We start from the raw sequence: 24,871 nt of genomic DNA, 5'->3' as shown, positions 1-24,871 counted from the left end.
ATGTTGTAATTTTAGAACTTCTGTTTATTCTTCATTACGGGCTTGTGTGTCGTCGCCTCGACCTATATTACCTGGTCCAGACATTTTTTAAAATGTTCTATGTGATCCTTCAAACTACTAAATATAGACCTAGGTAATGTCACAAAAACCAGGACAAGGTGAGTACAGGTATACATTAAAATAGATACAAAATAATTCAAAACTAGGCTTAGAGAATGTAAAAAGTAAATTAGGACCCTTTTAACCCCACACGCACACACACACACGCACTGTCAGTCAGAGATTTACAAATTATAATAAACAATACAAAATTTCAACAACAAAAATTGAATGAGAGGAATGAAAAATCACTGATTTTGATCAAAAATAGCCCACGAAACACTTGAATGTTCCTAGGAAATTGCAGGAAATAAGAAATGATGAACCGCTACTGGAGAGTGGGCGGTGTTTACATTCTTCTATAATGGCGGGAAAATGTCCAAGCACTGTAGGCCTGCAAACTAATCCAGATCTTCTGAAATTTCACCAACACTTGAATGTTAGAGTTCAGTTCTACACAATATTCGAAATATTCCGCTCTTACAATGTCCGTATATCAGTTGAATAATACACAGTTGAAAAATAAACGGCTGTCCTCATTCACATTGCGATATATGTGGGGTATTTCCCAAATATTTCCCAAACATTGTCTATTCAATTCTTTTTTTTTCAATTTCTACCATGAAAAATTGATAAAACGTCACAAAAGCCACAACTAACACATCTCTAAAGAAGTAACATCGCCACAGTTATCGGCGACGCCAAATTGTCGTGACCATAAGTTCAATAAATCAAAGTAGAGGTGATAAAAGAACTTTATTCCAAATCCAACCAGATCGTCCATGTCCAAATTCAAACAAACTCTCTCTCTCTCAATCACGGGTGCCGCGGTGGCTCATTAGACGCTTGCTCGCTAACCTGAAGGTCCAGCGTTCAATCCCGGCATAAGTCGAGATAATACCTTCGGATTTATCAACCCGGTTTCCCCCTGTCAGTAATGCAGGTACGAGGGGCTGACATGGAAAAAGCGTCTAGTCGTTCTGATTTGACAATAAACCGAGGCCCCGTGTGCTACAGGCTGTGCACGTTAAAGATCCCTAGACAGTTAAAAATCGAAAAAGAGCAGGCTAATGCCGCTGTCCTGGCAAAATTTCCCTTATCGCAAAGTAGGACGTAAAACTCCATTCATTTCATTTCTCTCCCAATCACGCGATCTAACATCATCATCATCATCATAAAAAAATCGGAACTGACTGATAATATTGTATGCATATACAATGACTCTTGTATGGGTAATATTTGGTTACGACAGTTTAAGAGGTGAGTGGTATTGATAAAAAAAAACTGTTTGTCTGATGATCAAACAAACCACATGTACTTTACTGTACTAAAGGATAGATGTGCCATTTTGGGGGTCGATTTGAGTCTTGAATATATGTAAATAGTCTTTAGATGTACTAGAAATGTACGAAGGTCGAATAATTCCTTTAAAATACTTCAAACTTAGAATTTTACTCACTATTGCTATATAGTTCTTTTCTATATATCACAGAGTATCTTATCTTGACGAGTCGTTATTTCTACATTCGAACACGGATAATTCTGGACACACATGGATTTGAAGGCTAAAATTTCAACAGCGAGCTGTGAACACTATCACTGATGGGGTTTGCTAGAAAATTTTATTTCTGAGACTAAAAAAAATGGCCCACCTGAATATGGCAAAATGATAATGTGTGATTTTCCGGTTTGTAAGATTCTATGGATTCATTATAAATGTGAAAATGTTTGACGCTGTCCTACTGGAAAATGGTTTTGTTCACAGTTTGAGGATAAGATGTAATTTAGAAATTCTACAAGGTAATATGAATTTTTTCAAGATATTTTAGTCATAAATGAACTACATACACTGTAAGAAACTTTGGGAGCTAATAAGTGCATTTTTGTATGATTTGAATAGTACGGTGATAGTGTATAAAGACTATAAATCGTGATAGATTGCAAATAAATATAATATTATTCTAATGCTGACAAAAGATGATCTCTGAAAGCATAACGATATTATAACCAAAATGTAAATTATCTTCAAAAGAGGTTTCCTGACAAAACTTTTATTTGCAACAACCTAATTTCCTAGGTTTAATTCTGTTTGAAATCTTTTTCTTTGAGAAATCGATTTTCCACGAATAAGATTTCATTTCGACAATTTTTTACATTCGCATATTTTCCTTTCACATATATTTTTGCAAAAATATCATTTTTTTGGAATTTATATCGGGAATTTAAAGGCGCCGAATGAACTGTCGTAAAGACCTTCATACCAATCGAACGCAACTCTCTTTCGAATGCATCGTTTTCTGCTTTCAATGCTGGGAATTGTAACATTTCAACAGCTGCTTTTGGAAGTAAAAATACGTTGGGTAACACATTTTGCTTTGGCATACTTGTTGTTTGTCCCCTACTGTTTCTAACTCTAACATATTTCCCGTCCTCACAAGTTTCACAAATTTCTAAGATATCTCCGACAGCTACATCAAAACCCTCTTCAATAAATGTGTCTGCACTGTCATAAACTTTTTTATTTTCTTGTCGTAGTTGATTAGCGAACATTATTTCACTGTTTACTCCTCTCTTTGCACTCACGTTCTCCGTTTTTTCAATTTCTTCGTTTTCACCAGCATTAGATCGTTCCTACAATTAGAGCATCTCTAAAAATAAAATAATATAACACTGCATGCTGTCAGAAGGTAAAATTTTATGAAAATTGAGTGTCAGTTGTAGTAAAATACAGTAATAACAATAATGGAATAAAGAAACTGAATTGTTTAAGCCTATAGATTATGAAAGCTATCATACTTTAATTACACTAATATATATATATATTTCAAATAGGCCTGCTTGTCCGCCCAAAATATATCAGTCAGTTGTAGAAATATGGCCGCCACACACCTGCTATAAAGGCAGGTAAGACAGTTGATATCTAGATCTTGAGCTCAAAGTGAAACCAACTACCCTTGAAACTAGCCATTTCCTTGTAAACTTAGCAGAAACTCTACTTCTTGTAATAAACCACTCTTACTTTTTTTTTCAGTGTCGTTTTATCAAAGACATCGAATGATGACTTGGAAAACAGTATTAAATGTGTCCACGTTTTTATTTTCCTTACATGATACCCATTCTCATTTATACAATATTTTAGATTTATCGCTATAATTAGGCCTGTAGATTGCAAATTATTGTATACAAAGAAGTAGTTATATGATACGTTACCCTTTGTAGTCTGATGGCTGTATATGGGAAGTAACTCCTTTTTGTTCTGATTTACCCCCTCTTATTACTTAATTTCAAAATCGACAAAGTCTCCAAAAACGGAGTTATTAAGGGACATCACGTCATCTATATACCGGAAAGTGGAATTGAAAGAACGAGCTAGATGTTTATTTCCCTTGTGTTGGAGATCTTGAATAAATTCAGCCTCATAAGAATAGAGAAATAAATCAGCATGCAAGGGAGCACAATTTGTACCCATAGGAATACCAGTTACTTGCTGAACTATTTTTCCGCAAAATATGTAATTGATCAAAAAATTTAACATTTTTTACAACATCCTCTTCTGTATATTTATTTATAGCTTAAAAATTAATAGCAGAGTAATATTTGAGAAAATAAGTTGAGTTATAACTAACAATATATTTGTATCTTCTGTTTCGGTTTTAGACAAAAAGGCCTGGTATAATATATATCCTTTAATCTGTATTATATCATGAAATGCAATTGGTGAAATTTCACGAGCAAGAATATGAAAATAGGTCAAGGTTGGCTAGATTCAAGGTTAGTTGGTTTCTTTGTGAGTGGCGATAATCGATGTTGAAGGTTCGAGGTCTAGATATCGATTCAGAAACTGATCGATTGGGCTTGTCTTATCTGGTTTTTATGCTGTGTGTGTGTGGCGGTTATGTTTCTTCAGCAAAGATGAATGGCCGACAGATAATCTTAACACTTTTTTTTCTATAATTAATTGTATCCCTGTTAGAAAACGATAGCTTTAAACATACAGTATGAAATAATGATTCCATCTTGCAAAACACGTGCATCAATAGATTAATGCAGGGTTGACACTTTCAACTTTTCCCCAACATTTTTGCAACATGTTCTGTCTACACTTAAACAACATTTCAACAACATTGAAACATCATATTTGAAATTTTTTGGAAAAAAACTGAAAATATACAGAAAAGAAAACCTGTTATGAGCCAGGTCGGATCTGCCAAATCTGGTCCTACCCGTTCCACGGACTTGATATACTGATGGGAAATCTGCATGTTTAGGGCCAGACATATATATTGGAGTTGCTCCGATCAGTTGTGGATTGCTAGTTTTTGAGAACGGTCGACTTGAAAAAAAGCCAAATAACTTTTTAATATCTATACAAAACTGAACTATCAAGACATTACCGGCTATTCTACGATGTCCCTGTGCACCACGTGGGGCCACAATGCAGTCCCATAAAAAGGGACATTTTATGCATGGCCCTAAATAGTGCCCACAACCACTCAGATATCACGTCAGATTAAAATGAAACTTCTTATAATTATTCATAAAAATGTGAAAATAATATAAACAAATAAAATACAAAAATTGAAAAAAAAAAACATTTAATGAGTTACTGTTTTCGAAAAGCTGTTGATGTCTAGCTTATAAACATTTTAGACGACATTTAATTATCACTTCATAGCCCAAAAGAATAGTGGTGGCTGGTGATCGCCAAATATACTATTTAAAAACAAAGCTGCGAGTAAGCGTATATTAACTTGCCTGACTATAGATATCTTTATTCACATTCGTAGCTGTGCCCTAGACGCGGCGATCTGCGCCTGAAATTAACGAAGCTAGTTGTTAAAAGTATACTATCTCTTAAGATAGCTTGCCAGGCAATGTAATATACGCTGGCAGCTTTGATTTTTGAAATATTTGGCAGTACAGTAACAAGTACCAGTATGAAATAGTCAACCTTCATTCTTTTGAACTTTTTGGGCGATACTGAAAAATTATATTACCAAGTTTTGTCAAAATCTGGCAAGAATCGTGACTTTTAGTGTTAACGTGCTAAAAGTGTTCCCAAGAATTCCTAAAAAACACTTTTTGATTTTTGATTTGAAATAGGGTTCATCCAGGTGATAATAAACAATTTCACCAAATTTCGTAAAAGGTTGTGGACGGACTGACGGACGACTATATGCCCCTTATTTCACATGGGCGTATAAAAATGACCAAAACGATCATGGTACCTGGTAAATCTGATGAATATATACACTTAGTGACCAAGTTTAAGACTTTAAATTTCCCGTCCGTTCAAAGAGGTAGCATTCCTTGTTCCAGATCATCAAACACAAGGTTCCAAATCAACAAGAGACTTGACATCTCCATGGCACTGTACGTGTAATGTAAATTCGTGGCTGTGTTCTTTAAATATCAGTTTGAAACTATACCTAAAGCCAGTTTGTCTCCATCAGAGGTTTCTTTGAGCAAATTGAATTTTGATGGGAATCAGAGTTGAGTTTGGAAAGGATACAATTTTGTTTTCAAACCACAGAGCACGTGGTAAGGGTGGACAATTGAAATGATTGAAGAATTGGGTGAAATGGCGGGAGGCAGTTCTGTTGCATGGAATATCAAATACAAAGTATATATTCATCAGACCTACCAGGTGCCATGATCTTTTTGGTCATTTTTATACGCCCACATGAAATAAGGGGCGTATATTGTCGTCATCCATGTCGGTCCGTCTGTCTGTCCGTCCACAATTGCTCGTAGACACTATAAAAGGCACAATTCTTGACTGGTTTTGTCGAAACTTAGTACGAAAGTTTGTTATCACCCAAGGATGAACCCTTTTGAAAATCAGAAAAATCGACAAATGTTTAGTATGAGTTATTGCCTTTGTTCTTGTAAACACATTCAATTTTAGCTTGACAACACTCTAGAAGGCATAATTCTTGACAACCTTTTACGAAATTTGGTGAAATTGTTTATTATCACCTTTGGATGAACCTTACTGAAAATCAAAAAATCAAAAAGCCATTTTAGTATGTGTCAACATTCAGTTCTCAACTTCGCCTTTACAAGTTATAAGGAAAAAAAAATTTTGTGCCAACAGACCACTTTTTAGTTTCATTTAGTAATTTTCTCAGGTGGGGAAGTGGGTCATAGAGGTTGAGAAGCACTGTTGTAAATGTGAACCCTGTTTTGTTCTGTATACAGTGGACGACGAAAAATACTTTGGCAATTCATTTACCAGCATTTCTCCATCATTGTATTGTATAATGTTTAATTCTCCAGCATGAATGTTGACAGATGAAGGTAATTGTTGCGTGGCGGTTTATTGTTCAAAGCAAGGGAATCAAATTTAATTTTTGTTTCGGTTTAATTATGTAGTGATAATACGAAAAGATATGGGCTCCGAATATGGAAATATTACTTACATTTTGAAATTCTTGAGGAAGGCTGCCGAACTTTGTCTGCAGCCAAATCTGTAATTACAGAATTAAATAAAGTTAAGCTGGCCGTGTCTAGTGGGGGATTTCGAGCTAATTAAATATAATTATAACCAAGCAAAGACAAATTTGTGGCAGAGGAATACTTCACCATAAAAGTGATGAAAGTGTCGATTACAATAATGATTTCCAGATGATCTTTTACAATTCTTCCTGAAAGAGATGATATTTTATTCCACATGGTTATTACAAATTGGATACCGCTTGACCATACTACTGGAAATGAATGTCATGCCCCACATCCTACAAAAGATGTCTAGAAATGGCGATGGCCATCGTAATACGCCCACAATAATTGTAGTCGTACAGGAGGTTCACAAGAGCTTAATGAAACATTTCAAGAGTAACATTTTCATACTACTAGAGCAATAATCACAGGCTTTTTTCTTTTTATTTCATTTCTTTTTTTTTCTATTTTTTCTTGAATATTGATAATAAACAATTCAAAAAAGTTTCATTAAAATTTACCGAGAATTGGGCCCTCTTGAGTGTTTACAAGTAAAAAGCTGAACGCGTTTCCACGAATAAGGGCAATAATACCCATATTAAATATTTTTTTTAGATTTTTTGACTGTTTAATAATAAACAACTTCACAAAGCCGTTAGTTCACTCTTGCAAGTTTGTCAAATGAACACAATATAGTGTTAAATTTTGTGTAATATAATATTTACCTTCATTTCTCTTTCCGTTCTTTTGGACAGTTTTTTTTTCGGATTAAGTGGTTCTGATGTAGTAGAGCTTATTGTATTAAAATGTTCATTCCAAACATGGTCTGAAATGAAAACCAATGTATGGAGACACTAATTAATGTATTTCTACTTAAGTCTTAGATAGGCGAATTAACCCAGGAATAGACATTGACAATCGTCCAGATAACATAACCGATATTGTTATTGTATGAGACCAGAGCCTAAGTAAAACTAATAAGTTCTGTGGTAACTTCTGCATTTTTCAATTTTCCGTAGACTTCATTTAGATACTTTATAGATTTCAATTTTCTATTGGATCTGATAAAAACTAATTTCTGGTCATTTTTTTTGTAATAATGGTGGCAGTAAAATCAGACTCCATAAGTAAAGATTTGATCAACTCACGTGACTAAAGTCAAATATACTTGGACCACTTATAATATAGAAATATTAAAACAGAACCTGATACATGTTGTTACTCAAAGTTATAATTTATTCGTGTATATACCATCATAATGTATTAAGTAATACTACACCTACACTACCATGTTTAACATACCTTTACATTTGAGTGGTTGAACTGAAAAGAGACAAATAATAACTGGGAACATTTAAAACTATATTCAACATTTTATATTGTCTCGTTTTCATAAATTTTGTCACATATCCGTATTGTGTTGAGATATTACTGATGCATGCTATACTGACTAAAACTACTGAACAGCGTAGTATACTTATCATTATTTTTACCTTTTTCTGCCAATACTTCACACACATCTTCAGTCCAATTTGGATGGACACATTGGAAATATCGAAAACTATTTAACCATAGGGGTATGTCCGACGGTGTTGTATCTACGAGTATTGGAATAAGAGCATTTTTCCCATGATCTACGCAGTATTTAACTGTAGTCTGAAGGAAATACATAAACAGATTACTCTGATAAAAACCTGGAGATAATACAGCAACTATTCTCTTACATGTAAATAAAAACACAGATAGGTCATACAAAATACTATGAGAGGGGTTAAAATCCTTTTCATATTCGCACCATTCTATACTATGTCTTTTAAAAGCGAAGGATAAATCCATGGCGGTTGCCTTTCCGTCTGAGAAATACAAAAGAAATACATCTTTCTCTCTGTCTTTTTGATATATACTACCTCCTGTCGACCGGAACCGTTTTACTTTCTTTTTAGTCTTGTTCAATGTCGGCGTAAAATTGGACTCTGGCCTTGTCAAGTGTAATTTATGTCCACGTTTGTCTCTTAACACGACTTTATTTGTTTCAACGGGATTAGGTGATGATGAAACCGAGCGCGCCCCACCCACAACAATTTCAAATACTTTATCACCTCCATCTGATTTTAGGTTTACCAATATGTCTGAAACTGATATGCCCTCAATACTATTATCTGTGACAACGGTCTCATTAATCTCATTTGTAATCTCAATATCATTTTCTGTCTTCAAAGTGATATCTTCTAAATTGCCTTCGTCCTCTGGCGTTTCACCGTCACCGTCTTCACTATTTTCAGTCAAGCTGTCAGATCGTGAGTTGTTTCTGTATCTTGGATTTAGGGTTGAGGCTTCGTCAAGAGAATTATGTGTTGAGCTGTTTGATGTTTGGTCATCTTCTCCGATATGAAAATTTGTTTCAAATGTGTCTCTTCGTCCGCGGTGACTCCATGTATTATATTTTGGGTTTCTTCCAGCCATTCTTAATGATTATTATCTACTAAAAACAAAAATTACAAATGTCGACAAGGAACGGGTCTTATAAGTTCAAGTGAGCCGCGAAATCACTAAGTAGATTTTTCTTGAAATATTCCGAATATTTAAACAATTCAAATATCAGTAAAACCAACCCAAGAACATGAAGACTTCAGCATTATTTAACTGATGTTAGTAGCGCTAATCGGTAATATAACAACAATAATATTTACCAGATATTGCAAACAATTTACATCTTCTAAAACACTGATTAAATAAAAACTTCTACAATCTTTCTGAATACTTACAAGGATATGATTCTAAATGGGTTTAGCCTTTTCTATTTATACGCTTTTTATAATCAACTAATAGATGAAACATTGTCAATCATATCCTTTTGATATCCTTCTTACAAGAACATTCCCCAGTTCAGTTTCCTGACTTATATACATAATAGGATATTGTACTGATGTATAGTCAGTATGTCTTCAAACTTATGTAATGAAGTATGTCGATTTAAAGAATCTTTTATCTTTATATCATTTATTTACAAACCTTGAACTCACATTGATAAATTTTCCTTCATTCTATTATTATAAATCCATCACAGAACATCTCCCTAAGACAATATCATGACGTCATATCGTTATTTATTGTATTAATACTATGCCTTGAAAATATGGAATTGAAATATGATGGCAGTAAATATTAACTAGGCCTATCTTTAACGGTGTTATTGATCTACTTTAACTATATTATTATAACCGCAAACCGTCATCGGATCCCTACGAAAGCCTTTTACTACTTTTAGGCTCATCTAAAAATTTTATTTTATTTTTCTGAATGTATTTTGCACAATTCGAAATTTCGGATTCCAACAAGTCCAAACTTGTGGAATCCGAAATTTTGATTTGTAGAACCCGAATTGTGGAGTCCGAAATTTTGAGTTGTGGAATCCGAAATTTCGACTTGTAGAATCCGAAATTTCGACTTGTGAAATCTGAAATTGTGAAATTTTGATGGGCCTAAAAGGCTTTCGTAGATATTGATTACTCACTAAATTCTACCCCTCTTGATACGGAATATAGAAAAAATAAAATCAAAATTTTGTTGCCAAGAGGTTTAGATAAAGTTACACGGTTTTGAAACACCAAATTCATACAAATCTGATAAAAAAATCTTTTGCGAAAATGATAATTCTAAGATAAAGGTACATGCAGAACTTTCGGTTTGGATTATTTCTTTTAGATTGTTCGAATTATTTCATATAAATAATCTGTATGGTTTTTGTCTACATTTCTGATTTACACGGTGGGTGGGGTTACGTGACTTTGGAAAACCGAATGTGTTTTATACGATACAGAGCTCGTTTCCTGACGGATTTTGACGAAACTTGTTGTGTTTGTTATTACCCACAGATGACCCCTATCGAAAATAAAAAAAAATCGAAATATATTCAATATGAACTTATTATCCATGCTTATAAATGAGTTAAATTTTTAGCTCGTAAACAATGTAGAAGGCAAACGGATTTAACGAAATTTGGTAAGAATGTTTGTAATCACCAACATTTCTTTTCTATTGGAAATCATTGTATAGGGATTTTGTCTATTTTATTCTGTAATAGATCAGAAAAGTGGCGATTGATTTGAAAATTGAAATTATTATTAATCAGATTTATCTAACCATGAAAACCGGTAAATCGGCCCACAAATAAGCTCTACAGAAATGTGGCCTTTTTAAAATCGATCAATCGCTTCGATAGGTGTGTCTGCCGAACCTTATAAAAGTTAACATATTAACCAGATTTAACTCCCTTTACACGTTTCAATATAGACTTTCGAAAAGAACAGTAAAAGTGAGTTCTGTCGACTACAAGAAACTGCGAACAACCACTGAGATCGAGAACAAAATCTACTTTTAATCATGAAGGGAAAATAGTTGGAGCAGAACGGTTATTTGATATAAACTTGAATCTGAAACCAGTGGCGGGGCCAAAGGGGGAGCAGAAGGGTCACTCGAATTTTCGGATTATTTTGCAAGTGTTATGAGTGTTTTGTTGTTGTTTTTTTTTTTTTTCTTTTTCTTTTTTGTTGTTGTTGTTGTGAAGAATATTTTATTTATTTCAAAGAATGAAGCCTATATTACCCCTTTCCCAAAAAAACCAAAGAAATTACATAAAAATATTAATTAGTTACTTAGTGAAATAATGATAATTTTGTTTTTCTTTTGGAATAAAATCGAATATATTTACAGATGCCTACACCTAAGTGCTGGTGATATTGGTTGAAAATCTAGATACCGCAGAATCTTTTGCTTAAATGAATGACATTATGAACTTGCTCGAAAATGATGATTTTTTGCATGGTTTTCCAAATAAAAGAGCGTTCATTGTCAGACCTGTAGCTTGTAAAAGGTAGAGAGTAGTTTTTTTCAGAATGTATCAGACAGTGGAGTAGGTAATGTCCAGAGTATTCGAATTGGTGACCACAAAGCCATGTAGGGTTGTACGAAATGTGACGCAGGAATTTGTGTCCATTTGTGTCCAAGAAAGACGAAGGCGGCAATTACATAGTAATTGATTTTTTATGTTAATAGGGAAGTTCCTATCTCTAATGCTTGGTGGTATGAAGGATATATAAAACAATTCTGTCCTGCAATTGTATTCGATTAAATCATTAGTTTTTCTGTATGGGTTATCATATTAGGTTAAGTAGTGGTAAATTTAATACATAATGGTTAATTCATAACGTTGTCGTATTTCTTGTAGAGTTACTAGACCTGTTTCATGATATAATAGTCTGTATCTGGCACCTCTAAAAGCACCTAGTGCGTAGTGCGTTTAACTGGAAATTTTTTAACAAGTCTTTTAGTTTTGCAGTGCACCCGTCCCATATGACGTCACATTAATCGAAGAAAGGCAAGATAAATGAAGAATACATGGTTTGTAAAGATTTTCATAGTAAGACGATATTTCAACGGTCTGAGGCAGTTCACAGCCCTTCCAGTTATAGTTAAAATCTACTTCCTTTATTGGTACATTGTCTAATTTCAGTGTAGGTAAAACTGGATTTCGTTTAGTAGTCTATAGTGCTTGTGTTTCAGTTTTCAGCGGGTTGAAGGATACCAGCCACGTTTTTGCCCAAATATTTAACTTTTTCGCACTACTTAAAACCAATTTTTAAATATAGTCGTCTGCAAATATTGATAATATCAGTTATACAAATCAAAAACAATAACGGGCCAAGGAGCCCTGTGGATCACCAGCTGGTACAGTTCTATAGTCTTACAACAACTTACAAAGATAATTTCTAAACCATGCTAGTCTGATTGTGTTTTGGTGCGTAGAAATACATAGTCATGTAAAAATGAGAGATTGAACAGCTCAAAATCCAATGTTCTTAATTCCTTATTGTTATTTCGTCAATTCTATTATTTGATTTCAATTTAAAAATTCCTATTTCTTCATATGTAGCTTAACTGAGCAGTAACACATGTACTCCAAAATCTTAAATTAAGACTTACAACTGTCAAAAGTTTTGTAAAATTTTGTTGTTCTTACTCATCATTATTGTTTTTGTCAAAGACATAATTTTGTCTAATTAATAATTACGATTATCTTCTGTAATAGGAATTTTTGAATTGTCTAATAACAAGTTTTACCATACAAATCTAGAGATTCTCTCTGAGAGTAGTTAGAAGTCGTTTAAAATCCATCTGCTACTATACTGTGTTAGTTGCAAGGTAATGATTGTGATGGCAATAAAAGTAAAGGATAGGTTTCTTGGTATCATCGATAAATATTTGATAACAATAGTGACGACACATTTGAGGTATTCGTTCTGATTGTAAACAGTGTTACTGTTGTTTAACACAGTAAAAATAATTGTCTTTCATTAAAAACATTTGTTCCTATTTCTATAGATGTCTTTTCTATATATGGTATTGTCTCAAGAAAAGACGACTTGCAAACGCGGACACACATGAACTAGAAGGCTTAAATTTCTGAGGCTAATGTGAAAAAATGGCGCATCTGTCCCTGTCACGATATCATTCTTGATATATAATAAGCAAACATTCAGTGCTGTGAGCCAAGAGAAATGTTACTTTCGTAAGAGTGGTTGTAACAACAACATATAATTGAAATTACGAAAGCACAGGGAAATCTGCAAACAATCCCGAACAACCGTTTACATGTAGTTTTAATTCTAATCTTTAATGCAAAAAACAAACAATACATTTAATTTAATTCAAAAATTAATATTTATTTTAAAAAGACCACATTAGTAATGACATACATTTAAATATTTACAATACATTTAGATATAGTATAATATTAGTGATGTTAGATAAAAAAAAAATTGAAAATGTATTAAAATTATGTTGAAGTCTGTAGATAGTCAAATAGATTTTCATATTCTGTTGAATGTAGACGTTCAAGTGGAAATATTTAAAAAAAAATATTTCTTAAACTACACTGAAAGCAAACCATCTTTGAAAATGAGCTTCCCCTCCGTGATGTTTAAAGGTATTTTTAGTTCACTTCTTTTGAGAATGAAGCTGCCTGCAGTGAAGCAATGAATATACAGTAACCAGCAAGTAACAGGCCGATGAATTAGTTAACCTACTAGTACAAATTGTAAGTTTAACATTCCAGAATCCTTGACAAACATGGATGAAGATTTTCATTGCACCAACAACATAAAAGGTGTCCCGGCCTTAACCAACGGATTATAACACACCTTTAACATGCAAATCATTAATATCGGTTTTTCTCCCAATCCATTTCTTCCAAATGAAAAATTTTAAGTTATAAAATTATTTTTTTCTTAAAATATTTTGATTATATGATTTTAATCAAACGGTTAGTAACAATATTAATATCGTTCAGGGGCGTATGGTCTATACATAAAGGCTGTAGAGGCACCGAGTCGAACTTGATCAGTATATTTACTGCGGTCGGGGTTACTGGTGATCGGTGGAAGCACGGAAAGACCTCCTGCTGGTGGACGAGCTCTCTCTATATAGTGGGAATAAACAGGTTCATTACTTTCAAGATATTTTGGTTCACGATATCTATCTAGACTCTGAAAGTTAGGTTGAGGAGCTGATCTGTAGGAGATGTCATCCTGTATTCTCGATGGTTCAGCGTAAGAACGTGGTCTGTAACTAGTAGGATTGTAATTGCGATCTTCATAATCAGTGATATAGGCTTTATTATTGTAACCTATCCCGTTGTGTATTGCTGGTTTTTCATCATTTAAACCTGCTATGCGGCGGTCGTCGGTATACGGTGACGGAACGTAGTACTTCTTTCCGTTCTGGAAGTCCGTCATAGTGGGTGTCAGAGCCATCTTTGAATCGCCGGAAATCGGAATACCAATCAAGGGTTTTGGAGATGTGGTGCAGCAGAGCAAGAATATAGTTACCAGTAATATACAAATCAAAGCTAGGATTGAGAGAATAGCTGACCAGGGAAAACTTTCTGAATCAAATAATCGTGGGCTGTAGTATATTATATCATGATATCCTCCGATATATATTCCTAGCCCAAAAAGTAAACATAGCCCTGAAAAGAAAACACAGAAATTTATCGAAAACAAGAGCAAATCAGAACAATCAAACACAAACCAAAGCAAACAAAGCACAACTATACTCAAGCGAAAACTTAAAAAGCACATTAAACCAAAAACTTATAAATATTGAACCTTTTTTTATATTTCTATATCATTCGGAAATTGATACATCAAAAAATTATAGAAACAGAGTATGAACAATTTGTTATCGACAAGTATCCTGTTTTTATTACAGACTGTTTGAATTTTTTAACCGTTTTCAAGACTGTTAAAAACGGATTTGTCAGCAAAACAAGCGTCAGTAGACATCAAATAGTCTGTCTAGAACATTTCATCAAAGAACCAAGCTGGCATACATAACCTAAGATGTTAACAACAAACATAGCATATCATGATCGTGGGGTATTTACATGGGTAATATTTTACACTTTCTATTTCTCTCAAAGGATCTGTATTTGTTTTTAAAAGTAAGGAATTAACTCACATGTTATAAAAGACATTATGATGGCTGAAGTTCGTAATTGCGCCATATTGTTCCATGTACTCCAACCAATGAAAAGTATTAAGAGGAATATACATAATAAAATTGCACCAATCAAACACGCTGTCTCAAACCCACGCAAGACGTTGAACACTGCATTACTGTAGTATGAATCTGCAAGTATAAATGATACAAAGTTTAAAATATAAATTTAAATTGGAATACAATATCACCAACGTTGTATGAAATATGAAGGAACGATTGCACGGGTTTCATTATAGTTTCTTGTGGAAGTTTGGTATTAGTTTTAATGGTAACAAAGTCGTTTTCGACCTTGCTTAACGTTGTCATAAAACTGTCACAGGCTTAAAAGATAAAGAGGCAGTGGAGTTTCTGTGAATTATTAGATGAATTGGCGAGTTGACATGTGGGAATCATAGGCAATTCTTTCATAAATTTGAAAATATAGAGGGGGGGGGGGGGGGGAGGTGCCACTCTCTTTTCTCATTTAATATAGACGCCACTGGGAAGGATATCACAAAACGTACTTTAAAGACCATGTAGACCGAAACACCTGTCTCTATTCCAGCCTATGGATGCTATTTTGACAGAATGTAGGTTGGGGTTGAATTGACAAACGTTAAAGAGATTTGTGGTGGCATCTTATTTAATCTATCAAATTGTTTCCTATAGGTATCTGTTCCACCCTAGGCCTGTACATTTGGAAGAATCAAACCCGCCCTTCCGCGAAATCTAAAACCGTTCATCCAATTATTACCAATTTGACAGAGATCTCATCAATATATACATGAAGGTTTCATCAAAATCGGATAAAAATTGTAGACTCTATCAGGCCCACTGTTCACAAGATTGTTATCAATTTCGAACCTCGACTGAGATCTCGTCAATATATACTAAATTTCATCAAGATCGGATAATTAAGTTTTACTAAGTCAAGGGCAATAAATCTGAAACCATTCATCCGGTTATTAACAATTCCAAACTTGACCGATCGGTTAAACATTGTAGTCTACATTGTGAAAACAAGAAATGTGGGCAGACGGACATGGAGTTGCCATTTTATTCCAGACTACGCAATTCATTTTCTATTTTTATCATTCTTAATTTCTTTTTGAGTATATTGAATTTATGTAGCAACGCATACGTCATATACCCAATATGGTGTTCAAACTGTAATTTGATGATTTTAAATACATAGAATGAAGATCATTAACTGGATTTATATTACACCCAGATTCATTTAAAAAACATTGAACTATCTATCATAAAGTTTAGCAATTAAACGAAAATAGACATTGCATATAAAGGGTGGAGTTAAGTAATGTAAGGATATTATATGTATCTACAATAGTATGCTACGGTGAACATCAGTCATCCGATATTGTGCAAATATATTTGATCAATTTTAGATGACGTCATGACGTTGTACGATAATAGGTAAAACACGAATATATAAATATATATATTTCTTATTAAAGAGGATTATATATATATACATTTCTCCGTCAATGTTCTTCTTTAGATATAGGCCAGGAATTTTAAACCCAGGAGTGGGGTTAATTGTTTAATGGTTTGGAGGTAATGAGGTGCTTTGTAGTCAAGCATAAAGTTTTTGAATAGTTATGATTTAAATTGCTCTAGTATGTGGTTATGTAAATTGACAAATAGCGCAGATAGTTCTTCCTTTATCCGAGATAATGAAATACATGTAGGTTACCAAATAACATTGGCTATGTGGACTTTTAGGTCGTTGAGTTGCATAAGGTGTGAGTTATAAGCCACGTTTACACTGCCATAAACAATGGCCTGCTTGAAATGAATCGTCCTCGGTCCAGACTCGGCCCGGCTGGCCGTTAACACTGCGCTGTTTTCACTGGTTCAGAATAGTAAGTCATATAAGTATACACCTGCTCTCCAGTCAGTGGAGGTGAAAGAAACGAGGACATTCAAAATGCCGCCAACCATAAACATGCGACGATTTTGAAGTCGTGATTAATTTTGTCGCGTTCACAACGTAAACGATTCTTGAAAATCTCTGATTTTGTTTTCAGAACACAAAGAAATAAAATGTTATGTTTTGTGAATGTCAGTCGCGCAAACCATTGCAAACACGATATGCTCTATTACGATATTATATGCCGAACCGTACTCCTGACACGGCCCAGATAATTTGTGACTGTCTAAATGCGGCCATAGTACTTATAATAGAGGAGCTCAAAGGTAATATAACCTCTAAATTTGGAGAAAACTCTTGCAAACAATGTACACCACTAGGAGTCATCAGCCTACTAATAAACCCATCAAATAATTTATTAACAAATATATAATCATTACTTACTGCTTTCGGTACTGAAAACGGGATCACTGTCTTGAGCTGCTGTACAGTTGTCACCACATCCAACTACAAACCATAAACCGATACCAAGATAGAAGTCCCCCTTCACTATCCATAACCACATAGGAGTGACATAAGCTGCTATTTGAAGCAGAGCACCAATAAGGGAAATGAAGAAGCACATGCCTATCCAAGCTTTCTCGTGCATCTTTGATCCGTTTATAGAGAATATATTGTAACAATAAGTCTTTATCCTCAATAAATACTGTCCTGTTCCACTCCAGATAGTTTAAATTAAAAGCAGATATACACCATTAAAATACTACCAAAATATGTTATTTTTTCCTGAATCGACAAAAATAATAAGAGCATTTTAATAATATCAAGAGCCAGTATAAACGAAGTTTTTCGGTACAGTAACTGTTTACCGTTAAAAATTAACGATAAGACCTTTAACTCGTGTTGCTTAATAAAAGTTTCAAAATACATGGTAAATGATTTAACACTTTTTAAAGCTTTCCTCGCACCGTCTTTTATCTTATCGTTGATCTCTGACACTTAAAATAAAATTTGACAGCACAGAACAAACCATAACTGAAACTGAACTATCTCATTTATCTTTGCATTATCCTATTTTTATCATTGGTAATGCACATAACACAAATGCGATCGTATAAGAAAAAGATACAGCAAATATTATCTCGTCGAGTATCAGTTTATGCTCGTTATCAAATAACTGTGTTCCATGTTAATGATTAAAATGTTTGTCAACGTTTCTTTCAAATACAGCATTTATACAGAACAATATTGAATTGTAATATGGTTGCGTAACTATATAACGATATTATTATATACATTACATCATATCTAAACACTGAACTCAATAACATTTAGGAACCTATATGTAAAATGAATTAATCCATATTAAATCCACCTGGTCAAACTGTAACATTGGTTATCCATATTGCATTATTAAAGCCCAATTCTAAAAGTGATTCAGCCCTAACAAGAATTTTGAAGTTCGTCTTCGGTTAATTGAAACAAATTAATAGAGTTATTACCAATTTACTGGTGGTGGAGATTATAAATATTTTAGACAAAGGATATAGTTATTCGTTTTCATTAGATAACAAATGTAGTTTTTATTACAGTACTCTTTTCTTCTTTATTTCTGTTACAACAACATCAACTAAGGATGAATAAAAATGAATAGCTCAATTAAACGAAACAAATCAAAAGATCATAAAGATTAGACGGGATTAGATGAGGTGAACATGTAAACATAATGCCAGAATGGTCGAAAGAACTAAGACAAAATAGGTTGTGAGAACAACAAAAAGTAACATTTTACATAAACATTAAGGTCATCCATTGGGCAAGTATTTACCTAATGGAGTCTATAACCTACATAAACAACACGTTAATTGTGAGTATTATAATTATGACCTACATACATACAAACACTTTAATAATTCTTATTCACCCCAATCTGTGACTAAAAAACTGACGAAAATCGGCCCTCGATAACAATATAAATTTTAAATTCATGTGATAAATAAAATAACTTACGAAATTTGCAATGTGAAAGAGACCACACCTAGCCTTTATTCTATCACATTCTTCACCTACTACGTTAATGACTCGTCAGGTATATACATCCTTTCAGGTGTATCTAATTGAAAACTGGGGCTAACAATAAGGATTTATAAATAGGGGTCAAATGCATAGTTAATCTGACTCCCATATTACTAGAAATAATCTAACCATTGAATCGTTTCACAAGTTATAACAAGTTCAATCCAAGTTTTTAAATATATGACATGGTTGGTTCACTTTATATTTTATCATTTACGCTTAGAAATTAAAAGCGATTCGTAATGGCCCTCGTACGGAAGCGTATTAGGGCCATTCATTTTAGTATGTTGAATTTTGAAGTTAGTATGTTGAATTTTCAAGCTAGTATGTTGAATTTATTAAGTTGAATTTTCAAGTCGTTTTAAATTCAACATACTAACTTGAAAATTCGAAAATTCAAGTTACTAACTTGAAAATTCAACATACTAACTTGAAAATTCAACATACTAACTTGAAAATTCAAAAAAAAAAAAAAATGAATGCCCCAATACGCTTCCTACCCTCGTCTCCTCTCGAAAGATTGACTTCCTTAAACGTTTTTCGAATTGCATCGATAGGACAACAGTTACATGACATCTTTTATCAATTCATGTTCCTTTTATAAATGAAAGAATATCGTTTTATATCAAAATTTCAAAATAATGTTTGTTTCCGAATAATTTAAAAGATTGTACGGAAATATCTTGTTTTTGTTTCGCGTCAAATATATTCGATTCACGGTTGCCTTTTTAAAGTTTTAGTCGTAGGACATTGAATTGAAAGCGCTGTTAGTTATTTCTGTATACTTCACATAACAGTCTTTTGTTAATTTTTACGCATTATATTTGTTCCCTTATAGTGGCCAGTGAACTAAAATAACTCTTTGGCTTTCAAAATCTTATTTCCTATAATGTGTAACTCAATGTAAACATGTCAAATACGTTTAACAGGAGTACTTTGTGTACCGTGTGAATGATCGGCTAAAATGATATTCTACTGTGTAGAACAAATATATAATTCAAGCCCGTTCTCACTTCTAAACATCACTGACAATGTTTGAGTATCCGAAACATATCATGGTGTGTTATAGTTGATACCATATTCCACATGTAAATTACTCACTCACCCTATCCTCTAAAATTCGCAATAATAGTAATAAAATACTTAACATGTACTGTAACTGATATTTTGAAACAGGGTTTCAGCGTTCAGGATTTGATAGTGTGATAGGAAAATACTCACATTGTGATTTCACTATTTCGATATTAAAATACAAGTTTCTGTAGAATGATTTGATTATCCGTCAAGAATGTAGAAAATTTGCGCCTTCAAAATCTATTAGGTTGTCGACGTACGTGGATCCTGTTAAATCACGATGGAATGTCGTTTGTCACGGGGTTCTGGGATTTTAACAAGACTTTATATTATATATAAAACAATTCAACACACCGTGAACCTGCTTTGACCTAATTTCACACAAACAGTTAAAATATCAGAAATATACTTTACCTCGAGGCTTCAAGTTTATTTCTTAAAATCCATAAATGTTGTATCTATCACCCTGTCTTCAGTGAATCTTGACGAAAACGAAATGTATAAAGAGAAAGATTATAAAGGTAGATGTTATATCTATGCCTATATCTGACTATATAATTGAGGTAGATGTAAAAAGTATAAACGTGACGGTAGATAGAGCGGAACACCCTCACCTCATACCACGCCTAGAAGTCCTAATAGCTTTACTAGCTTTATTTATTCTTCACATAAAAGACGACCTCCTTTCAAAATATACACTTGTTTTTATAAAAGCTTCGCCTAATCATTATTTTTCTTTTATTGATAGGGTCCTTGCGTGTCACGTTTGATTATTTTGAAATTTGGCTAATAGTCCGTTAAATTTCTTAGTTCCACTTATCATTGAGCCAGATAACTACTGTTTGATCTTATACTATAACGATTAATTAAGGGGGAAAATGAAAACATCTTTGAAAATTCTTTCATTTTTTTCTTTCATCTCCTACATAGCTCATGTTAGAATATCACACTATATGCCAAACGTCCCCAGCGGCGTCATACCTGTAAAATATTATATTATAATATTATCACTCATCGAGTTTGTTTCATTATCCCAATTATCACATACAGCTTTCAAATCTCTAACGACCACGATGACCTACACTGTAAAAAAAGTCGGTTTTTTTTACAGAAATTTACTTGATATTTTCTGTTGATATACGTAAATTTCTGCTGATGTACATACTTTTCTGTTGATTTACGGACTTTGTTCTTACATTAACAGAATGTTAGTTCCGCAATAAGGAAATATGTTATTTTACGTAAATTAATCTTTGTCGTATGTCATTTAAGAAAAATTACGTTATTTGTCAGTAAATTTACGTAAATTCTGTGTTATTATCATTTTTTGTCTGTAGATAAGCGAAGTCTGCGCATGCGTGGTCATACTGTTTTTTTGACAGGAACTTTATGTTTCCTTACGGAAAATTATAACAGGATTGCTGTTAATTTACGGAAACTGTGATTTTGCGTTATGATAGTTTCGACCTGTCAATCAAAGTAGGTATGACGTCATCGGTAAAGACACGAGTCCAGTTTATCGTCACGCCGCCATCTTATCCCACATCAAAACAAGGCTACGTCGAAGGGATTTTTGTGAATTTCTTAAATTAAATTTAATAAGGTGAGATGCATGTCAAAAACTGCAAAATGTTTTACTGAATTTTAAGCGTGTGGGGACAACGACAAAATAACTTAAATTTATCCTACATGATGAACTAGACTAGGCTTAGCTTACTTGGTCTTGGGTAGAGTGGAAATGATCACTGAATACAAATTCACAGGTGAGTGTATTTTAATTATTGCCTAAATAAATTTGTAATGTTACCATTTTATCACTTTATACATGTGTGGTATTTGTGGTCTGAAACTTAGATCAGTCTTGTCAAGAGTCATCTTTCTGTTTGGAACTCTTCTGTCTAAGAGAGTAGAAAAATTAATAATTTTTTTATGGCAATGAAGTCCTTAAATTCATTTCTCTAATTCTTCAGGTTTAGCCAACCTCAATGTAAGTTTATACCCGATTACATAAGAAAACCTCCAACGATATGAAATATCACAGGATCCATAATTTCTATTGCAATTTTAACTTTGTTCATGCTGTCTGAAAACTTTTACCAAAATGTAAACAAACCCGACAAAATGGCGCCAAATTATGCATAGATCCCTCAAGTCAGTTTTCCCACCAACTTTGTACATGTGACACTATATAAAATGTTTGTACCTACTATTAATAACATTTGCAATGTCTGGAATGTCAAACTGTGCAACTTGCTTTTAAGAAATTATTTTGTACGGCCACAGATGATAAGTGACATATTTTATTATTTTTAATTTATAATTTCTTTTTCTGTTTTTGTTTGTACTTACAGCCTTTTACGGTTATGATTGCACCAGAGTACAAGAATACAAGGAATGAGAATTCTGTCATTAATATTCTTGTCAATAAACCTTAACCATTTACACTCAATGTTAGGATCCACCACGTGGGCGAGGCATTACAAAATTCGTAAACGAGGGCAAATTGGACTCTGGATTTCTCGAACTGAAAGATCCAGTGCCCTACTATTACTACACTACTACAGTACATTAGCACAACAAATATTTTCTCATTTTAAATTTATCTTTTCAGGTATGTCACCTTTTCCCTTTCTTTAGAGTTTCTGCCATTATTTACCAGCTAAAAGTTACGGAGCATTATGAGATTGACCTGACTTTCGAACGAGCAACAATTAACTGTGCACATCAAAAACAATTAGGCCTTATAATAATGATTAGAGTTGCATCATGAACAGTATTGCGCTGGATGATGGAGTCTTATAACCTTGTGGAACACTAAAAATGGTGAAGTAGTAGCATTACTGAGCCACAGGTTCTGTCAATATTAATAAAATATGGGCAATGGAGAAAAGAGTGTCAACATAAATAAAAAAAGACATTAGTTAAATCTGAATTAGTTAAATCAGAACGTTATGAAGATGTCATTACTTATGAGAATATTAAAATATGTCATTAGTTATCCGAATGTTAAAGATGTCATTAGTGACGAGTATGTATTTCAAGTTCATCATTTGTTTTTATGCAAGAGATTGTTTTTATACAGCCCACATTTTCAGTTGTATGTATAATTAAAGGTGTAGTTAACATCATTTTCTCTGATTATTTTAAATGCACAAATAATACCAATAAACACATAAAGTTGAAATGTTTTGTTATTTTACAGTAAAATGAAAATGATTTCTGGCAACAGATTTATTACCAGAATATCCTTTTTAAAATTCTGTTTTTTTACAGAACTGGAAGGAAAAATTCCGGCAGCAGATTTACCAGAATATTCTTCCTATTTTTCTGTTAAATTACAGGAAATATTAGAAAAATTCCGGCAGCTGATTTACCAGAATATCCTTTCTATTTTCTGTTAATTACAGGAAATATTATTAGTCATTCTGTAATTTAACAGATTTTGTCGTAAAATATTTCTGTTATTTAAAGCAAATATTTTACAAGAAATTCTGTTATATAACTGAAGGCAAAATTTAAATTCTGGTAAATCAGCTGCCGGAATTTTTTCTGTTAATGGAAGGAAATTTTTTTTACAGTGTACGTCACTAAAGATCGGAGATTTCTTTCAGTTTATATTCAGGATCACTAGAACAATGTACAAATATTTTGTCCAATAGGAACACCTTGATGTAATAAAGAAAGTACAACATACTAAAATTTGAATATATATAGTAAATAGGTTAATGTATCATCAAAATCAGGAGGGTAAAGATTTCCTTGTTTCGATTTCCATCTGATTTGCATTAGCAGAGATTCAGATGTATTGGATGGGCCCTACTTGAGATTGTGAGACAAACCCCCTACATAAATTTCATCTGAATGAAACAGCATTTGGGAATCTCCTGGCAAGAGGTATTTCATTTTGTTTACATCACATGGATTCAAATAGATCATTGAAAGTCCATTTCGTCAACATCATTTACATCTCGGTAACAAAAACAATCTTGTATGAGTTTGGCATCAGTTTCCGAACTGTACACACTAAGAACTTTTTTCGACAATCGACAATATTGTTCAAGATATTTTAGAAATAGTTGTTTGTAAGATAATCAGAAGCGAATTTCAATACAATATGTCTTACTACAGGTGGACGTTTGGTGAATACCAGACAAAAGTGTGATTGTTTTCCAAATCATTATCCACTGTTTCCAGCTTTTGAACTTTTGATAGCGAAAATATGCTTTTCTTCATTCATCAACATACCGAATAGCTTACAGCTTACATGCTTACAGGAAAGCAGTCTTTAAAAAGAATCTTTATTATATTCTGTTAAAATGATTCTGTATTAATGAAAAAATATTGTTTGTAACAGCAGCTATAAGAACGTATCATTTAAATAGTTTGAGAAACTCCTTTTTAATTTACATTAAAAATTATAGACGTGTAATGAATAAGAAATCTATCCACTCCCAAATATGTTTGAAAGGTTTTTCGTTTTTTAAAGAGCTCGAATCATAACGAGTTAAAAGCTGCGTCTATTCAAGTCATAAGAGACATTAAAATTAGTCATTGACAATTTAGGGCAGGTAAATATAGTTGAGTCTTGCAGCTTTTCATTTGGAAAAGTCTTCCTCTTTCTATATCATCAATCGCTTTCGTTTGATGGGTACTTTGTAAGATTGGACTCTCATGATTGATATTATCAACACAACTTAATAACGTCTCAGGGCTGGCACCCATTTGACCATTTTCCAACCCAAAATGATGTGT

The 24,871-nt window shown here is 33.2% G+C and overlaps 2 protein-coding genes across 2 annotated transcripts; both read right to left on the bottom strand.

The window, feature by feature from the left end:
* Nucleotides 1-1,893: 1,893 nt before the first annotated feature.
* On the bottom strand, nt 1,894-9,003 carry LOTGIDRAFT_235119 (hypothetical protein; the record flags this gene model as incomplete). Its single annotated transcript, XM_009063676.1, has 5 exons — nt 1,894-2,730; nt 6,522-6,569; nt 7,266-7,366; nt 7,843-7,863; nt 8,034-9,003. 5 exons carry the CDS (start codon nt 9,001-9,003, stop codon nt 2,179-2,181), a joined length of 1,692 nt encoding a protein of 563 aa, XP_009061924.1. The 3' UTR covers nt 1,894-2,178.
* A 4,190-nt stretch (nt 9,004-13,193) lies between these two features.
* Nucleotides 13,194-20,733, bottom strand: LOTGIDRAFT_235118 (hypothetical protein). The gene is made up of 4 exons (XM_009063675.1): nt 20,534-20,733; nt 17,414-17,755; nt 15,058-15,228; nt 13,194-14,566 (listed from the first exon to the last, which is right to left on the bottom strand). The coding sequence occupies exons 2-4, from the start codon at nt 17,616-17,618 to the stop codon at nt 13,875-13,877; spliced, it is 1,068 nt and encodes a 355-aa protein (XP_009061923.1). The 5' UTR covers nt 17,619-17,755; nt 20,534-20,733; the 3' UTR covers nt 13,194-13,874.
* Nucleotides 20,734-24,871: the final 4,138 nt, after the last annotated feature.

This window comes from Lottia gigantea, assembly GCF_000327385.1.
Source record: "Lottia gigantea unplaced genomic scaffold LOTGIsca_59, whole genome shotgun sequence".
NCBI lineage: Eukaryota > Metazoa > Mollusca > Gastropoda > Lottiidae > Lottia > Lottia gigantea.
Note: the sequence above shows the minus strand (reverse complement) of the source record. Positions and strands in the feature narration are given on the sequence as shown.